General features: G+C 42.8%; 1 protein-coding gene across 3 annotated transcripts in view; it reads right to left on the minus strand.

The window, feature by feature from the left end:
- Positions 1–466: 466 nt before the first annotated feature.
- Positions 467–16,706, minus strand: part of GSDME (gasdermin E) — a 165,242-nt gene continuing 149,002 nt past the window's right edge. The window contains exons 9-10 of one of the 3 annotated variants that reach the window (XM_077268785.1): positions 7,802–7,875; positions 467–1,578 (exon numbers count right to left, since the gene is read on the minus strand). In XM_077268785.1, the coding sequence (XP_077124900.1) occupies positions 1,342–1,578; positions 7,802–7,875 (311 nt within the window). In that variant the 3' untranslated portion in view covers positions 467–1,341. Of the gene's footprint in view, positions 1,792–7,801; positions 7,876–16,706 lie in introns of all 3 variants that reach the window. The other 2 variants (XM_077268788.1, XR_013216826.1) reach the window with 2 other exon arrangements.

The following is a 16,706-nucleotide window of genomic DNA, read 5'->3' on the forward strand; positions in this document are numbered from 1 at the left end:
TGCACCCACGAGTGATACGGTGGTGCAGTCGCCCAAGGCAACAGGTTTGGTACGGACTGTATTTCATGACCCGGCTCTCGAACCGGAGGATAACGTTTGCCTTAACTTTGTGAGTTTTGAAAATAAAGATATTGAAGTTGAACTAACCTGGGTCATCGCCTCTTTACCGCACTATGTGAACACCGCTGCATTACACCCCCTTTAACTACCATCTACATGATGATGCACTGTAGTTTAGCAATCTTCGTCAAGTGTAATACGCTTTTTGTCTAACAAAAAAACACTACCCTGGTGGCCCATAGCAGCCAATCAGAACTCAGCTTTAACTTCATAAACTTCTGTATGCTTGGATGCCACAAGATACAAGGTCCCTTTCTCTCGTTAGACAGTTTTAATAGGGCCAGTGTAAAGCGTATAATGTTTTACCCCAGTCCATTTAGAAATACAGACCACGCAATAGAAAACAGAAGTTACAAAAAATTTATTACTGTATATAACGCTGAGAAATACAAAATATCAGTCAGTTTAGAAATGCTCAGTATCAGCGCTCTGTTACCTCCCTGAGACTATTCATCAGTTAGGACATCAGTAGTAAAACATCTCATGATGAGGTTTGTTCTGAAAGTCATGAGATGTCCGTGGTGTAGAAGGAATAACAAGAAATGTTAGGAGGAAATACTGAATGCCATGAAAAACAGTCAATAGAAAACAGATCACATAAATGGAGGGCATAAAACAAGCAGCACGAGCAACAGAACTAATCCAGTAGTACATATTTTATTATGCTGTGGACTCCAGCTGCTGGAAGCTTCCAGTAAAAGCATCCTAAATACTGCACCATAGTAATAATATTATGACATATTTCTTCTGATTTTCCCAGCAGAGAAAGAAGCAAGAGGAAAGGCTCACAATAATATCATCCTGCGTCTTGATAAAAACTTGTATGGTCATTAAACTTGATGCACATCATACGGCATCCGCCTATATAAAACATCTGTAAAACGTGAATAATTGACAAAGATTTTACTCGGTCATTGAGGAACTTGCACTGAACTGGAGTTCTGTGATCCCTTTTCTGCTTCATTAATCAGAGTCCTGAATCGAGTCCATTTTAAGTTGATTTTGCTACTAGAAAGGCAAAAGACAACTTGGCAGAAAAAGCCTCCGGTCCAATAGTTGCACAAAATTATAAACATACACAAAGCGACATTCATATTTGTATTAAATAATACATTTTCCTTACATCGATTAACTCAGAAATTCAATATATCCGATGCCTTGAATAACTCCATGTATGCATTTCCTTTTATGTTGGGATCCAGGGGTGAAGTCCAGCATAATTCAGAACCTTAGGTGTTTTATTAATGTATGAAAGCCTGACATTGCAATGTAAAGAATAAGTGGGAGAAAGCCGGGATCCTTGAAGGTTATCGCATGTATGGCTTTTTCATCCATCTTCAGTCTCATGTTAGATAAAGAGAACAACCTCTGTACAATATGAAATGTGCCTTGGTCGATGAGATTAGACAGCAACGGTTCTGTCCTTGAACAAAGTCCTTCATCTGATGTGATGTTTGGCTAATTAAAGAAAGAAGGAATATAGGAACACAGTTAATCCCGCAGGCCGTAATGTTATGATTTATAGTTTTAAACGAGCATTTTGGTCTAGAAGGCTTTGGAGAGGCGTAGCTATCAGCAAGCGAGGGCTGCTTAGAGTTTCAATTACAAGATGTGCTGATGCGCATTGGTCTGAACTTCTGACATTGGTATTTTTCTGGAATCGCTCCACTGCTTTAAAGATTGTAAAATAATAAAATACAACAAAGATTAGAGCACAAAATTGCAATAAACTTTACTACTGCAGATATTTACTGGGATCAAATAAATAATCACAAAAACACAAGGCCACATTAACAATGCAGTTTACATTGGGGTTTTGTCCTAAAGTGCGCTGCTAAATAGGCAACACTTTACTGGTGAAGGTGCACCTTATCATTAAAAGAAGCCTTCAATGAGAGTGTACCTTACACCAGATTTACCATTTACAGGTGCTTCTCACTAAATTACAATATCAAAAACTTAATTTATTTCAGTTCTTCAATACAAAAAGTGAAACTCATTATACAGAGTCATTACAAAACACAGTGATGTATTTCAAGTGTTTATTTCTGTTAATATTGATGATTATGGCTTACAGCCAATGAAAACCCAAAAGTCATTATTAGTGATGAGCGAATATACTCGTTACTCGAGATTTCCCGAGCACGCTCGGGTGTCCGCCGAGTATTTTTTAGTGCTCGTAAATTTAGTTTTCTTCGCCTCAGCTGAATGATTTACATCTGTTAGCCAGCTTGATTACATGTGGGGATTCCCTAGAAACCAGGCAACCCCTGGTGTGGATTTAGTGTGGATCCGCAGCGTTTTTTTCCGCGCAGAAACGCTGCAGTTCCGCAAAGTGATTTACAGTACAATGTAAATCAATAGAAAAAAAAAATGCTGTGCTAATGGTGCGGAAAATTCCACATGAAAACCGCTGCGGATCAAAAGAAGTAGCATGTTACTTCTTTTGTACAGAACTGCTGCAGCGTTTCTGAACCCTTCCATTATAGAAATCCGTAGGGGTAAAAAACGCGTCAAATCCGCATAAAAAACGCGTCAAATCCGCACCTGCATTTTCTGCCAGGAGATGCGGATTTTGTGCAGAAAATCCTGCGCCCAATCCGCAACGTGTGCACAAGCCTTAGTCTGTTTCTGTAGGCTCCACAATCATGGGGAAGACTGCTGACTTGACAGATGTCCAGAGGGCAGTCACTGACACACTCCACAAGGAGGGTAAGCCACAAAAGGTCATTGCTAAAGAAGCTGTGTTCACAGAGTGCTGTATCCAAGCATATTAATGGAAAGTTGAGTGGAAAGAAAAAGTGTGGTAGAAAAAGGTGCACAAGCAACCGGGATAACCACCGCCTTGAAAGGATTGTTAAGAAAAGGACATTCAAAAATTTGGGGAAGATTCACAAGGAGTGGACTGCTTGAGTCATTGCTTCAAGAGCCACCACACACAGATATATCAAGGACATGGGCTACAAGTATCGCATTCCTTGTGTCAATCCACTGATGACCAATAGACAATGCCAGAAGCGTCTTACCTGGGCCAAGGAGAAAGAGTACTGGACTGTTGCTCAGTGGTCCAAGGTGTTGTTTTCAGATGAAAGTAAATTTTACATTTCATATGGAAATCAAGGTCCCAGAGTCTGGAGGAAGAGTGGAGAGGCCACAATCCAAGCTGCTTGAGGTCTAGTGTGAAGTTTCCACAATCAGTCATGGTTTGGGGAGCCATGTCATCTGTTGGTGTAGGTCCACTGTGTTTTATCAAGACCAAAGTCAGCACAGCCGTCTACCAGGAAATTTTAGAGCACTTCATGCTTCCCTCTGCCGACAAGCTTTTTGGAGATGGAAATTTCATTCTCCAGCAGGACTTTGCACCCTGTCCACAATGCCAAAAGTACCAATACCTGGTTTAAAAACAACAGTATCACTGTGCTTGATTGGCCAGCAAACTCCCCTGATCTTAACCCATAGAGAATCTATGGGGTATTGTCAAGAGGAAGATGAGAGACACCAGACCACGCAATGCAGACGAGCTGAAGGCTGCTATCAAAGCAACCTGGGATTCCATAACACCTCAGCAGTGCCACAGGCTGATTGCCTCTATGCCACGTCGCATTGATGCAGCAATTGCTGCAAAAGGAGCCCCAACCAAATATTGAGTGCATTTACCGAGCATACATTACAGTAGGACAAGATTTCAGATTTTAAAACCATCTTTCAAGCAAGTGTTTTAAAGTATTATATCACTCGGTCTGTAATGACTATATAATATATGAGTTTCACTTTTGGTATTGAAGAACTGAAATAAATGAACTTTCCTTACCTGTTCATATCAGGACAGGAGTTCAAATTGCATGTGCACCAAACTTACTAAGAATCTACCTAGTAATTACCTTTTCATTTACTATTCACGTTCAATTTCATAATCGGTAAAACAAGTGTGCAACCATGTTTGATCATCTCCATAGCTCCCATAGAAATAAATAGTAAGTACGTGGTCATCTTTTAATTTATTCCCCACCTCACCCAATGGGACAGGGGTCACTGGCCCAGAGGAACCCATACTTTTTTTGACAATTATGGTATATAGTATACTGTAAATATATAATAACTGTATTTGATGGAAACAAAACTGACCAAGTTGGTTTTGTGGGTGTCGCTGTTGGTTTGCAGCTTCAGACTATGTGATGTTTTATCGGTTAGCACTTGGCCCAATGTTATACTATGAGGCAGTGCAGATCTGTGATTACTTTCTCATGCCATTACAAGTCTGTTGGTGTGTGTGAAGCATTGGACTGCACTCTGATGTAAGTTGAGTGCAGTCCGACATCCGCTGACCCAGAGAATGGAGAAGATGAAGAAATTACTTTCTTCGTCTTCTCGCACTTGTGCTGTGAATCAGATCACAGTAAGACGACACTCTGACATTTGATCCGAGTGTCATTAGCATAATCAGCCCGATTCTCTATGCCAGTGTGAGCAAACCCTTAATCTGATCACATTAAGGGTTGGTTCACACAATCACATTTACGGACAGCACTCAGGCCAATGTTATTCAATGGGATGGTGCAGATGAGTGATTTTTTTTCACACAGACTGAATCTACGAGTGAAAAAAAAATTGCATATAGCACTAGATTTTTCCGTGTGTTGGACAAGATTTGCCTATTAAAAAAAATAGTATTCCATATGGAGCGACAGTATAACATGTGATTTATACGGATACATGGTAATTCTTGGACTTGATAGATTGTATTTAGTCATATAAATGTTTAATAGCTGCTGCTGTGCAAAAACAGATTGCATATGGATGAGAAGAGAATTGTCCGCGCATGAAGATTTTTTCTATGTTCTTGAGAACCCACCCTAATGCCGTAGGCACAGACACCGTGACCACCCAGACACCCAATGGCCCCATACTCCGGAGAAGTACGCACTCTGTGTATAGCGTAGAAAGCATTTGTGGAAACATGATGTGAACTTTTTCATTAGGATTCCTCCATTAGCCTCTGTATGTAATTGGAAACATATGGAGATACAGTGGGGCCAAAAATACTTTTTTGCTTGAATAAATTTAGTGTGAATAAGACCAGAAATATGCAGAAATAGTATATAATAAGATGCTGTCAAACTATTTTTTTAAATCTTCTTTTACACCATTTATCAACATTTCTAAACTTAAATCTAAACCAACAAATCTGTATTCATTGCTTGTGTCCTTTAGGGCAGTAGGTTTACTGTCTAATCGTTATGTGCATAGGCTCCAGGTCATATGAGGACATCCACCAGGGGGCGCATCACCGCGACTGAAGGAAATGTAGGTCAATGACCTATAGTTACCTTCAGTCGCGGTGATGCGCCCCCTGGTGGATGTCCTCATATGACCTGGAGCGTGGGAAAAAGTTCCCAGGCTGCAGTTCATGAGAACATCCAGCAGAGGCGCATCACCGCGACTGAATGTAAGTATAGATCACTGCTTTCCTTTCAGCACCCGGGGATTACAGGCACGAGCGAGTGGATTATCGCAGCTCTGCCTGTAATATTAGTTAACCCCTTCAGATGGATTACTTCGTGGGACGTGACAGTTCATCAGAGAGGGTATGTATGTTGTGTGTTTATTGTTTTGCAAAGCGAGGGTCTGAAAATGGAATGAGAGAGCAATAAAATATTAAAACAACCGCTGTGTTTATTTCATTAAAATACTTTTTAATCATGTGTGTGTGTGTTTTTTAACCCTTTCAAACAATTGGATTAATAATGGATAGGTGTCATAATTGACGCCTCTCCATTATTAATCTGGCTTAATGTCACCTTACAATAGCAAGGTGGCATTAACCCTTCATTACCCCATATCCCACCGCTACAGGGAGTGGGAAGAGAGTGGCCAAGTGCCAGAATAGGCGCATCTTCCAGATGTGCCTTTTCTGGGGTGGCTGGGGGCAGATGTTTTTAGCCACGGGGGGGCCAATAACCATGGACCCTCTCCTGGCTATTAATATCTGCCCTCAGTCACTGGCTTTACCATTCTGGCGGAGAAAATTGCGTGGGAGCCCACGCCAATTTTTTCCGCCATTTAACCCTTTATTTGAGCAGCTACAGCGGCCAAATTTTGCACATACACACTACTAACATTAGTAGTGTGGAATATGCAAAAAAAAGGGGAATATGAGATGGTTTACTGTATGAAAACCATGTCTCATATCCTGTCGGGTTTGTGAAGGAGAAATGCAAAGCCGGCAATTGAATTACCGGCTTTTCACAGATATCGCGCTGAATGAAATATAAATACAGAATATATATATATGTGTCTCAATGACATATATATATATATATATATATATATATATATATATATATATATATATATACACTGTATATATGTTTTCCCGAACATTTGAGCACATAAATCCATTAGATGTCGGTTTTGCAAGCTTGCGAGAAAATCTCGGCATACGGATGCCATACGGATGTCACACGGATCATTTGATGCGAGGAAATCGCATCCTCGCACTGCACACGGATCACTGTTTTTGAAACATTTGTGCGATTCTCGGCCGTGAAAAACGGACCTTTTTTTATACGTTAAGTGTGTCCCCGGCCTAATTCACATACTCCTTTCTGGAGTGCCAACAGGTTTCAGAGACCCCATTTTCCTGATGTATGAGGCGTCCAGAGATGCCTACACAGGCACCATTAGTACTCGCCAGTCCCTGCTCCTCAGCTACTGCCACTACACTTCTGTGTGAGGCAGCCCACATATGGTTAACCTGTCAGCATTTTCCTGCCCATATGGTTGGGGGCAGCACACAGAATGGCATCAAAGGGCCACAAGTTGTGTACCCTTGCTCTGGCCTATCAGGCTATCACCTGTAACACTGTTCTGCAAGGGTTTGGATTAAAAAAAAATATATATATATATTTCTCATTAAAAGAATAAACAGGAACATTGGTCATGTTTGGTCCTCCTATATAAAGAAGGTAACACTTGTCATTGTTTCATTAGATCTATAAGTAAAATCTCATATACAGTCTATAGATCCAGCAATGAAGCTGCAGTAGGTATAGTCACATACCTGTCATATCCTCCTGAGCGGTAGATTTGTTTAGATGTGTAGTAATATGGAAGCTGTATCACTTCAAAATATTTGTACCCAAAAGTTGGGGAAATCTGAGTGGCAAACCCTAGCCAAGAGGTCATTGCAGCCGTATGGGCAGTAGTAGCTCATTAAATAGACTTCCTGAATGTTAACAATAACTTATGTGTATGGCAGACTTTCACAACCAGTTTGAAGCTTTTATATAGGAGATGACCCAAGGGAGACCCCTTTAATAATACAAAGAAACTGAGGGAAGGGAATAATACATGTAATCCAAGGACTAGGATTCCTCCATAACTGGTGCAGCTCCCCGTTCTGGCTCACACAGGTGAGGCTCCCGACAGTCCCTTTAATTGTCTTACTCAAGGTTCGGAAATTAAAGAAGTCATGTAATTGTTTGATAATTTGTCTTTAGAAATGTTTAATATTTCACTTGCTTTTCTCTAATCATATAAGACGTGAAGCTTTTTCATGTGTCTTATTTTCTTGTAAAGGAATTATCGCTTCAACGTGAATATACAATGAGGACCCTGTAAGAATCAGTCGTGCGCCTGCAGTGATAGCTCCAATCCGACTGTACATGACTGTCATACTCACCAGGGCACAAAGTGCTGGCAGGAGATGACGTTCGCAGCAAGCACCAAGTATTGTCAAGGCAGCATCTGGCAACTCTGCAAGAAATACACATTTCATTATCAAAGTACATATCATTGCAGCAAGTCTGAAGACGATGTGCTGAGTTATGACAACTGGGAGGAAACCATGCCGGAGAGTCTGAGCTTGTGAACGGCTTCATGCAATTTTAATGTACTGCGAATAGTATGTAGACTAAGAGATTGGAAGAAGAAACACGATGGCCAGTGATTTAGCAAATAGTATCAGATCCCAGATCGGCGACCAGTGGCGCAGAACTTGTAGTCTGCAATTATTACTGCCAGCCAGCAAGCAATGGCCAGGTATAGCGAATGGTCACCTGGATCATTTCTATTCACTTCTGCACAGCTATGATTTATTGAGAGTACATCCATATGTTTCCTCTTTTAGTAAATGAGCTCAGGATACAATACCACAACCCACAATTAAAGGGGTTATCCACGACTTAGGGTTTTTTCCTATTGGACTCAGAACTTACAGGCAGGTAATTGCCAGCTCCCTACCTGTTCTGCCCTGCGACGATCTGTCCCGGTTCAGAACAGTCATGGAGCGCTCTTACTGGTAAGTCTCCTGCTTCCATTGCCTAATCTTGGGGAGACAGCGGAGAATCGGCACAGCATAGGCAGTGAAGCCCAATTAACAGAACAGAGTGGAAAAGAAGGCACTGCTCCATCGATGTGAGGTCAAAAGAAGCAGGGGAGTCACTGCCTGACCCGGGAGAGGTCTTCGCAATGCAGAACAGGCAGGTAGATAGAAACTACCGTACTTGCCAGTAAGTTCTTAGCCATATAGGAAAAAAAAAAAACCTAAGTTCCGGATAAGCCCATATACCTTATAGATAGAAGATAGCCTTTATAGATTTGTGTACATGCCCTACAATTACATTTTCATGCCGGTTGCTTTTACATGGGATATAACAGCAAGGTTTCATAATAAGTATCACAGTATACATTTCATGTAATGGGGGCCACTGCAACTATACATCTTATATCTTACAACAGTAATCAGACAAAGCAATAAGACTTAGTTGTTGAAATGGTTAAAAAAGTGGCTAACAAATATTTGGCGCAATGCTCATTATGATAACCTCTGTTCATAGACCCTAACGTTAAATATCCTCCATTAAGCATCACAGTACAGGCGGCTATGATACACAGACTGGCTGCAGGTCTTTTGGCCCAATCTTGATAGCCTCATGGGCACAGATGGGACTGTTTAGTCCGGGTTGGGAGACCCGTGGCCAGTCCGCACATCACAGTCCATACACAGACCGTGTTTCATGGAAGTCTAAATAAGGTTTTATATAGAGGAGTCCCAACCTAGAACACAGAGAGATGAGATTCGCACACACACACTGCTCCTCATTGAGCACTATGTAGGGGTTTCTGTTGGAATCACCAAATAACAGTATTTTGATGGAAACCCAATGGAGCCATTGACTATTATCAAGGCAGCAAAGTGAATTTGGACACTGTCCTGGCAGTGTTTGTATTGTTCACACGAGCATAAAAACGTGACGGACAATGATTTTGTCACATCTTAAAAAGACGAAGGGTGCAGGCACAAAGTCCATTATTCAAAGTACCTCCAACAGATTTATAATGGTGAATGAATCCATTGGATTTCCATTGCAATCCTGTTTTTTTGGAGATTATAATGGATATCTGGCACAGTGCTCAGCGGTGGGTATTTTATGTGTATTACCACAGCCAAATAGTTTTTCCTGTTCTGATGGACTCGAGCTGTCCATAAATTAGAGAATAAGGACCCCCATGTGAAATACTACATTTTCATCATATCTGCGCCCCCCCGAGAAAATAATCTACGCCTGCCATATGAAATTTGTCATTTGGCTTATCAATACCCAATGTAGTTATTTTACTACCCAAGTCAGTAATAATGATGTATCTATTGCACAGGATTGGTAAATGTAATGGCAGGATATAGATACTGCCAGTAGTCACCATACTGTTACACTTTGATTCTCTGACCCTATAAGAATAACATTTGGCAAGTAGACAATAATATCTCAGGCATAAGGACTCTCTACAAGGAACTTGGGAACAATTAGCAAAATATTAAGAAGTGGCAATAAAAAGATATGTTACAAGCCATGAGACAGATACAAATTGTGATTCCACTTGGGGGCCATCCAAGAGATGTCCATCGTGCCAAGTGCCATAGCAACACGGCTCTGCCGGCAGCGTGAATAATATGCTCCTCTGTGACTTGGTAACATTGTATTTTCACGGAGATGCTGTTATAATGCTTAAATCAACCACTCATTTTTACGCACAGTTGGTTCCTTTATCGTATTGCCTTTAATAGAAGCTGACACCATTTTAAGTCTTGGTCCTCCTTCACTTGTCCGTGTTTCCGGTACATATGACATCCATTTTTTTTTTTTACGGATGCCACATGTGCCCATTATAACCTATGGGGCAGCGCACATGTACATTTTTTAACGGGCAAAATGAATGATAAAGGCCAATAGAAGTCTATGGGCCATGAAAACAGGATAGCAGAGCGATATATGACAAACCTTTTTTATGGCATGTAGAAAAGAGTAGTTGACTACATTATTCTTTGCAGAAGCATCCAGTAAAAATAGAGATACCATTAGGTTCAATGTTTTTTTTTGCTTTTAAAAGCGGGGCTGATGGGTGACGAATCACTGTATGCAGCGTCACTCATCCGAGGCATGTGCTGTGTAAATGCTTCTTATTCTGGTTACTTAAAACAAACTATCTAAATCCAATGCGTAATAATCATCACTGCTGTGTAACTGATTTACGGGATAATTATGTTACGATGTAGCAGTGAACAGTCTTCCTTTATACATTTATGCTTTAAAACGATCAGAGCTTATTTTATTGATTTGCACCCCAGGAAATCTGTACTCGATTATGTTACATTTGGAACGGTTTCAACTTCAAACCAATTTGTGTTGCTGTCAAGCGTGAAGATTTAAGTTAAAAGAAAAGTTAATAATTTTAAAAATACAATTAAAAAGAAACAAAATCTCAGCATGAACTTGAGCTGGTTAAGAGAAAACTTTTAAACTGTATCACTAACTTGTTATAACAAAACAATGGAGGATAAAATACCCAGTGTTCTGTTATAACAAGTTAGTGATACATTTTAAAAGTTTTCTCTTGAAGGGGCGTGGCTTGCCTATGGCGGGATAGGACGCAAGGAGACTGAGCTCCAGCGCAATCCCGGCTTACTAACTACAGAGACACAATATTGTTACCGGAGAATCCAGGATGGTGTGTGGGAGACGGTCGTCGTCGGTTTCGGCGCCTCTGAACAGAGAGGGAGGCGAAATCACCTGTTATATGGGTCAATCCATGAGGCTGCAGCCCGGAGAGACATCAGCCAAGATGGCGCCGGCCGGAGCTCCGCGCGCCCAGCAGGAGATGGAGAAGGAGGAGAGGCACGGCAGAGGGGCGGCAGGTAACGGGCAGAAGAAGGGGATGGGTGATATTACAGAAGACATAAATCAAGACACCACTCCACCCAGATATGGGGAAATAAACCAGCGCCCTTTACAACATAATAGGCGCGATTCACCGCCGCTGCCATCTCACTCAGCTGCCTGTGGGAGCGATATGCCCTCTGGGATGACCCAGACAGATGAGGACTGGGACTGGAAAGCACACATTAGAGCCATTCCTACCAGGCAAGAAATGGATGCCCTGCTGGGTAAATTAGAGGCGTCTCATAAGCAAGATATGGGCTCTCTGAAAGAGGAGATTAAGCAGATTGGCCACCGTATTGCAGATATAGAAGTCGTACAAGACCAATTTTATCACCAGCTACACTCCCACCATCAAGTCTTGCAGGACCATTCATTACAGATAAATTATATTCTTACTCATTTGGATGACGTTGAGAATAGACATAGACGAAACAATCTGCGTATACGGGGCCTCAGTGAAGAAGTGGAGCCACCCCAACTGGAAAAATGGGCTGAGGAATTTTTTGAAGACATCTTACAGAATAAAGATAAAATTGAAATAGACCGTATACATTGGGCTCTGGGCCCAAGGCCCACTGACCCGGCCAGACCCAGAGATGTCATCTGTAGAATCCATTTCTATAAGGAGAAAGAGGCAATCTTGAAGGGAATCAGGGATAAAGGATCCCTATTATATAAAGACTCTCCTCTTATTGTACTACCAGACCTGTCCCGCAGAACACTACAGCTTCGCAGAGCCCTGAAACCCCTGCTGAAAGTGCTCACAGATAACAACATTCAGTATCGCTGGGGATATCCCTTCCAACTCATAGCCAAGAGAAAGGGGAAAACAGCAATCTTTCGCCATATGGGAGACCTTCCAAAGTTTCTAGAAATAATGGAAATATCTAAGATTAAGCTACCAGACTGGCCAGTTGTGAGCAGGCCGAAGCCTCTGCCACCTATGGAACAATGGCAATCGGTTTCGCCGCGACAGAGGCAGATAGGAAATGGCCATCGACCATTGGCCTCATGAACATAGAGAGACCACTTGGAAGTTTATGCCTGGTCTGGTGGTGTTGACCCTCAGAATCCTTGGTCTGATGTTCTGAAACAGTTGAACTTTGTCTTCAGTAGGGGCCTGGGTGCCCAGGGACATGGGGGGATAGTCTATTTGCTCCGAATTATTGTTCTTTGTCTGTTCTATGCTTTATGACAAATCTTGAATGTTTTAAGATGTTTATACTGACATTAGTCTCTGTTACTAAAAGACCTTAGAGGTCTCATTTGCACGCGCCGGGTAGTAAGGAGCTTGTCGTCCGTCATATGCAACCGCGTTACCTCACCTAGGGATTGCAGTTTAGTGCTGCGTTAGACTTAAGTCCATATTAGAAATTTCATTGAGGTTATCATTTTGGGATAACCTCCTGTTTATTTTCTTCTTGTATTTGTTTTATTAGTGTTCGTTTTTTCTCTTTCTCTCTTTCCTTTTCACCTATCCTATTTGTGTGCTTTGTTCTACTGTTCGGATGTCGGAACTAACATTTTGCACCTATAACGCTAGGGGCTTGAATAAGCCCGAAAAGAGGAGGCAGGTGTTGTACCGCTTCCATAAGAAAAAAGTAAAAATTATTATGTTTCAGGAGACACACTTTGTGGCTGCCAATACACCCAAATGTATGTCTAAGTTTTACCCGGCCTGGTTTCATTGTCCTCATCCCTCACGCAAGGCATGTGGGGTATCCATTGCTTTGCACAAGACGTTTCAGCCAGGGATTGTAGATATGAGGACAGACCCGGAGGGGCGATATATATTTCTCAAGGTTACCATACAGAACTCTATATATACGTTGGCTAATGTGTACTTTCCAAATCAGGGGCAGGTGAACTTCGGCTCCGGGGTTCTGCGTTTGCTGGCGGAGTTCGCAGATGGTTCTCGCATCATACTGGGTGGAGACTTCAATCTCACGTTGGATCCTAAAGTGGACTCGTCATCGGGTAGGTCCTCGATCTCTCTCTCGGCGCTACGTAGGTTAAGAAAGGAACTGTTGGCCCTCAAATTAGTGGACATGTGGCGAGTGCTTCACCCCGAGGTCAGAAACTATAGTTATTATTCGGTGGTTCATAATAGTTACTCAAGACTAGATCATTTGTTCATTTCTCATGACCTGTTAGACAGTACACCCGGCTGTTCGATAGATACTATCTTATGGTCTGATCATGCACCAGTATTTGGAGAACTAGGGGTACAGAGGAGGGGAGGACATGGGGGTTACTCATGGAAACTTAATGACAACCTTCTGAAGGACGAGATATGTATGCTGGCTATTAAAGAGGCGGTTAGGTCCTTTCCGATAGACCACGCTCAGGATCCCACACCGGAACCTATCAAATGGGAAGCCCTTAAATGTGTACTGAGGGGGATTTTCATAACTCATGGGGCTAGACTGAAAAGGGAGAGGACCCAAAAACTATCAGAAATATTGTCATTGCTGGGGATTAAGGAGACGGCTAATAAAGCGGCTGCAAGTGACACACTCAGAACTGAAATTTCAGCCTTGAGGCAACAAGCTCTAATGATACTAGAACAAAAATCCCTATGTATAAGGGATAGAATACGTAAGCATTATTTTGAATATGGGGATAAGAGTGGACAGTTGTTGGCAAGATCCTTACATCCTAGACTTATGCAGACCCCGATTTTCAGTATAAATTCCTCAGTGGGAACTTTGGTCCATTCTACGTCGGAGATATTAGAGGAATTTAGAAAATACTACTCTAACCTATATATTCTATCTCAGCAAGGGAATAATGTCCCAGCATCTAAGCAATATATGGTAGAATATCTGGAGAAACATTCACCTGGGATCTTACAGGAAGAAATATTGGATAATTTGGAGCAGGACTTTTCAGAAATAGAATTAAAGGGGGCTATCCAAAACCTAAAAATAGGTAAATGTCCGGGGCCAGATGGGTTTACGCCTAGGTTTTATAAAACATGTCAGGATATCTGTGCTCCGCTCATGGGGAAGGCATTTAATAGTATCTCACAAACATGTCACTTTCCGTTTCACGCTACGCAGGCACTCATTACTGTAATTCCCAGAGAGGGTAAGGATCATTCACTATGCTCCAACTTTCGGCCGATTTCTTTAATCAATGTGGACATTAAACTATATTCTAAAATGATAGCACTCAGATTTAACCCATTTATCCCGCATTTGATACATAGAGAGCAGGTGGGTTTTGTCCCGGGCAGGGAAGCCAGGGATAATACTATAAAGACAATATCCTTGATTTCAAAGGCCAGAACCAGGGGGATTCCTTTATGTCTGTTATCAGTCGATGCCGAGAAGGCCTTTGATAGGGTTCACTGGGGATTTTTAGAGGCTACATTGGAGGCAATAGGTATTCGACAGAGGATGAGGAATTGGATTATGGCTCTTTACCATGATCCATCAGCTAGAGTGCGAATAAATGGTCAGTTGTCGACACCGTTTTCAATAAAAAACGGGACTCGTCAGGGGTGTCCACTCTCCCCATACCTATATATCCTGGTAATGGAGACATTGGCTAATGCTCTCAGACATAATCAGTCAATTAAGGGGCTCCAGGTGGGTCATACGGAACATAAACTGGCTATATTTGCGGATGACCTCTTGTTGTACGTGACCTCACCTGGGGTCAGCTTGCCATCTGTTTTAGAGGAGTTTGAAATTTTTGGGAGGCTACCGTATATACTCGAGTATAAGCCGAGATTTTCAGCCCAAATTTTTGGGCTGAAAGTGCCCCTCTCGGCTTATACTCGAGTCATGATCGGTGGTGGGGTCGGCGGGTGAGCACTGTCATATACTTACCTGCTTCCAGCGTTCCTGTCGCTCCCCCTGCCCGTCCCACGGTCTCCGGGTCCCGCAGCCTCTTCCCCTGAGCGGTCACGTGGGACCGCTCATTAGAGAAATGAATAGGCTGCTCCACCTCCCATAGGGGCGGAGCCGCATAATTCATTTCTCTAATCAGCGGTGCCGGTGACCGCTGACAGAGGAAGAGGCTGCGGCACCGAAGACCAGCTGTCCGGGAGAAGGAGCGGGACTCCGGGAGCAGGTAAGTATCGCATATTCTCCTGTCCTCGTTCCACACGCCGGGCGTCGCGCCATCTTCCCGGCGTCTCTCCGCTCTGACTGTTCAGGCAGAGGGCGCGATGACGCATATAGTGTGCGCGCCGCCCTCTGCCTGATCAGTCAGTGCGGAGAGACGCCGGGAAGATGGCGCCGAGGAGCTGCAAGCAAGACAGGTGAGTATGTTTTTTTTTTTTTATTGCAGCAGCAGCAGCAGCTATGGGGCAATAATGGACGGTGCAGAGCACTATATGGCACAGCTATGGGGCAATGGTGCAGAGCACTATATGGCACAGCTATGGGGCAACGGTGCAGAGCACTATATGGCACAGCTATGGGGCAATGGTGCAGAGCACTATATGGCACAGCTATGGGGCAATGGTGCAGAGCACTATATGGCACAGCTATGGGGCAACGGTGCAGAGCACTATATGGCACAGCTATGGGACAATGGTGCAGAGCATTATATATATGGCACAGCTATGGGGCAACGGTGCAGAGCACTATATGGCACAGCTATGGGGCAATGGTGCAGAGCATTATATATATGGCACAGCTATGGGGCAACGGTGCAGAGCACTATATGGCACAGCTATGGGGCAACGGTGCAGAGCACTATATGGCACAGCTATGGGGCAACGGTGCAGAGCATTATATATATGGCACAGCTATGGGGCAACGGTGCAGAGCATTATATATATGGCACAGCTATGGGGCAATGGTGCAGAGCATTATATATATGGCACAGCTATGGGGCAATGGTGCAGAGCATTATATATATGGCACAGCTATGGGGCAACGGTGCAGAGCACTATATGGCACAGCTATGGGGCAACGGTGCAGAGCACTATATGGCATAGCTATGGGGCAACGGTGCAGAGCATTATATATATGGCACAGCTATGGGGCAACGGTGCAGAGCATTGTATATATAGCACAGCTTTATGTGGAGTATCTATGGGGCAATGGTGCAGAGCATTGTATATATGGCACAGCTTTATGTGGAGCATCTATGGGGCCATAATGAACGGTGCAGAGCATTATATGTGGCACAGCTTTATGTGGAGCATCTATGGGGCCATAATGAATGGTATGGAGTATCTATTTTTAATTTTGAAATTCACCGGTAGCTGCTGCATTTTCCACCCTAGGCTTATACTCGAGTCAATAAGTTTTCCCAGTTTTTTGTGGCAAAATTAGGGGGGTCGGCTTATACTCGGGTCGGCTTATACTCGAGTATATACGGTAAGTAACTTCAAGGTTAACTTACAAA

The sequence above is a fragment of the Ranitomeya variabilis genome, chromosome 6, assembly GCF_051348905.1.
Source record: "Ranitomeya variabilis isolate aRanVar5 chromosome 6, aRanVar5.hap1, whole genome shotgun sequence".
Lineage (NCBI taxonomy): Eukaryota > Metazoa > Chordata > Amphibia > Anura > Dendrobatidae > Ranitomeya > Ranitomeya variabilis.